This window comes from Malania oleifera, chromosome 2 (assembly GCF_029873635.1).
Source record: "Malania oleifera isolate guangnan ecotype guangnan chromosome 2, ASM2987363v1, whole genome shotgun sequence".
NCBI lineage: Eukaryota > Viridiplantae > Streptophyta > Magnoliopsida > Santalales > Ximeniaceae > Malania > Malania oleifera.
This window is the reverse complement of record NC_080418.1, coordinates 103,633,263-103,637,174: the sequence shown is the minus strand read 5'-3', so window position 1 is coordinate 103,637,174 and position 3,912 is coordinate 103,633,263. Positions and strand designations below refer to the sequence as shown.

The following is a 3,912-nucleotide window of genomic DNA, read 5'->3' as shown; positions in this document are numbered from 1 at the left end:
TCAAGTCCCGCATTCGGGTCACACAACCAAGTCATGTGGGGGTAATACATGACAATAGCCAGCTAACCTATTAGGAATGTTTTTGTATTATATTTTATGAGATGAAATATGATTATGAAAATGCAGTATGTTCTGTCATGTTATAATGATATATATATATATATATATGTTTTCCTAGATATGACATAACAGTTGATTAGATATGTTTTTATACGATATATGTGTAACACGAAATACTTATGTTGCCACACACTAGTATTAGTTTATTTCCCTTACTGAGAGGTGTCTCACCCCAAAATTTTATAAACTTTTCAGGAGCCCCAGATAGGAGAGCGGGAAAAGGCCCACTGATCTAGTGCTATTTGTCTGCCCTCTTTGAAGGGTAAGTTTTAGTAGGGATAGCTGGATTTTGTGGGAAGTGTCCCTAGATCTTATTTTTGGGATGTATATATTGGAATACAGTGGATATAGTGACTCTAGTATTTATAGTAATGTAATGGATGTTTTTGAATTTATAATATTGTAATTGCATGTTTCCTATTGCTTAGGCTTCCATATGTGTTTTGATGTATCCCTAGTACCCACGGATCTAAGTGGATTATGATCTACTGAGTTGGGATTTGTGATATTGATTTTATTTATTATATAAAATAAATGTAAAAATTAAGTAGGTCGTCACATAGCTAGTTATGCTTTTACTCGTTAATTACACAGACATACAAATTGGGCATGACTCTCAAATATTCTATTAGCCTCTTTTGAAAATTTTTAAGGAAACTACATGATTTCTCTAAGTCTTTTTCAATTAATGGGGTGATGTGACCTCAAAATTTTAGCTATCCATTTTTGTAATTAGTTTCATTATTTTATTTTTAGTACGATTAATATAGTCGGTCTTGACTTTATACTTAAATTCAAAATTAAAAACACAAAAAAAAAAAAAAAGAATTGTGAATTCGGTGCTACATTAAATGGAAGAAAAGAAAATTGGAAAGGTAACAACATTATGAGCTACAATAAATGATAACATCAAAGACTATTAATATAGGACACCCCTACAAAAATGTAATCATAAATATAATCAAGTAAAAACATGCAAGTTGCTTTTATTGGGAGGTGCTAGAGATCCACTCCAAAGTATCATTAACACACTGTTTTTATTTTTTTACTATATTATATAACATGGAAGTAGGGTTGCAAAACGGGTTTAGAGGCCGAGTCCGGATAGATCGTAAACGGGTTGGGCCATAAACGGGTTGGTGTTAAACATGTCACAACCATGCAAATTCTAACCCATTTATTTAATAAACAGGCGGGTCACGAGTACCCGTTTAAAAATATAATTTATTTATTTTAAAAATTTTATAACCTATTTAAAAAAAAAAACACACTCCTGCAATTCTATGAACATCCACGTACCAGTCACCACACAGACACACACCACACAAAAAGAGGAAAATGGGGGTAAGGAGTCCTGGACTCGGCGGGGGCCAGGAGGTCGAGGAGCTCTGATGACGACATGGGTTATGGGTTATGGATTATGGGTATGGGTAGATTGCGGGATGGTGTGGGTATGGGGAGCTCCAGCTGTCTGCCAAAATCAATGGGTCGGAATTCCGACGAGATTGCAGAGTTGTGGCCTCTGGCTGTGCAGGTGCCTGGGTGCGGCGTGTTGCGTGCTGGGGCCTGTGGAAGAGACGAGGAGTGGATAGCATCAGCAGGAGGACTGTGGAGCTAGGGCCTGTGCGGGAGACAAGGAGTAGATAGCAGTAGCAAGAGGCATCAATGACTCACAAGAAATTTCGGGTTTTATCGCAGTAAGGTAGGGTTAGTGGGTTAATGAGTTTATATGTAGAAATAGGAGCCAAATAAACGAGTCACCATCAGGTGACCGGACTTGAACCCGAATTGACCTATTTTTATAAACAAGCGGGTCATTCATTAGTGTATTGACTTGCATAAATCTAAATCTATTTTAAAAGGACGGATCACGGGTAATTTATCAAATTTCGACCCGTTTTGCCATCGAGGAAAAAAATCATCATTTTGTTAGTATGAGAAAATAACTTTTGAGTGACAGTTGATATTGCTACATCCTCAATGACCAATTGTTGCCATATTCTAAAATATGCATCATGAGGTGAATGGGGCTCCTTTAAAAAGAAACAACTCGGTGCTCTCAACCATATCTTTGACAAACAAAATATCTAAATATTAAATATAAATTGGGGTAAATTCTAGATTAAACTTGATACAACTTTATTTAAAATTTATTAAACTCAAAATTTAAAATCCAAAATTCATCTTTAAATTCTAGATAATGATCCCATCCCTTGAATGCTTTCCAGCCATACACTTGACAGCATTAATTGCAATATTCATTGTTCCACACTTCAACCAATTTCTCAAATCCGAAAGGAAAAAATCAAAAAAGAAAATTTCTGTTTTATATATATAAAAAAAAAACGATTAATTACAATGAAAATGAAATTTCAGGAAGATCAGAAGGGTGCGTTGAGATCAATTCTGGGTTTCTTCAGCGCCCCGGGAGAAGGAACAATGGACTGGCATCGAGGGCACCTTGGGTTGCTCTCCCATGTCAGAACGTATAGCAGGCACCCAGGGCACGCAGCTGCGAACGACGATGACGACGACCTCTTCTCATCTTCATCATCATCATCATTATCATTGGCGTCATCAACATCATCTTCTTCTTCCTTAATTGAGGAATACGAAGACGATGATGGCTGCAATTGGGGTGCTTTCGCCGGAGACTCTGAGGATGATGACCGTTTCTGGCCGGCGCCTTCTCTTTCGGCTCTGTCAAGAGCCGATTTCACCTTCTCCAAGGTGCAAACGCTCTGGCAATGGCGCGATGGAAACGGGAAGAGCCTCAAATCCAAGCTTCCTTCGTCGGAGACACCCAACGGCGACGATGAATACGAGGGCGGAAAGTTCAAATCTTGAAGCTTTCTCGTCTCCCTGCTATGATCGGCTCGCTGTTCGTCGTTCGCATATGCAAAAGGGGCCAAAAAAAGCAAAAAAAAAATAGAGGAACGGAGAAAATTGAAACAGGGGATTGAGCAAAGCCGCAAAAACAAATAACACCCATATAACAGAGGACATAAAGAAGAAGATAACATCAAATTAAAAAGCAAAAAGAAAAAGAAAAATAAATTAAAAAGGAAGATTAATTGATGAAAATATAAGAGAACATGGCGAAGAAGGAAAGGTATTAATGAAACAGAGGACAGAAAAATTGACCTTGAAATCGAGATCCAAATCCTTACTGGACCAATCTCCGAGCAAGTCCCTCGTGATCAGAACCTGCGAATTGGCGTTCCCAGAATCGTTCTCCACCGGCTCTTCCATGTGTCCCCGCAATATTCTCAACACAGAGCTTACATCTGCCGCCATTACTGCTGCAAGTGAGAGTTACTCAAAAGGAGGGAGGAGTGTGCAGAGAGAAAAGGGCAAGCAGAGGAGGACACCGAAGAATGGGGAAGAGGGTAGGCACGGCTCTCAGCAATGGCAGTATTGAATTTAATGCTTTCATATGTAAGTTATATACAAGCTTTCACAATCATGCGGGGTGCAACTCTGCTTGTGCGGAGACCGACCTTTCCACGCTCATATGTTGCGCGTTGCTCAGGGGCCCAGCCATGTGGCGCCAATATTGCCTTATTCTTAGGCTTCTTAAAAATAGGTCATGCTATTTTAATTTGTTTACTTCTTTTAAAAATATATATATATTTGACCACCGTCATATTTTAATACAAACTTAAAGTTTTTGATTAAATTTTAGAAATAGAATTAATAGTAAGGTTGTGTTGGTGATATGATTGTTGATATTTGTAATGTGAATGGAACTTTAGACCTTTTCATGGAAATATTTGGTTCCCATTACTATGA

At 38.2% G+C, this 3,912-nt stretch overlaps 1 protein-coding gene across 1 annotated transcript; it reads right to left on the bottom strand.

Annotated features, from left to right (window-relative positions):
- Positions 1-2,428: 2,428 nt before the first annotated feature.
- Positions 2,429-3,608, bottom strand: LOC131149070 (uncharacterized). The gene is made up of 2 exons (XM_058099136.1): positions 3,265-3,608; positions 2,429-2,999 (listed from the first exon to the last, which is right to left on the bottom strand). Exons 1-2 carry the CDS (start codon positions 3,415-3,417, stop codon positions 2,502-2,504), a joined length of 651 nt encoding a protein of 216 aa, XP_057955119.1. The 5' UTR covers positions 3,418-3,608; the 3' UTR covers positions 2,429-2,501.
- Positions 3,609-3,912: the final 304 nt, after the last annotated feature.

Coding starts and splice junctions, on each gene's coding strand:
- LOC131149070 (XM_058099136.1), bottom strand. CDS start 3,417: ATGGCGGCAGATGTAAGCTCTGTGTTGAGAATATTGCGGGGACACATG. Junction 3,000..3,264: donor ATTTGGATCTCGATTTCAAG/GTCAATTTTTCT, acceptor AACGACGAACAG/CGAGCCGATCATAGCAGGGA.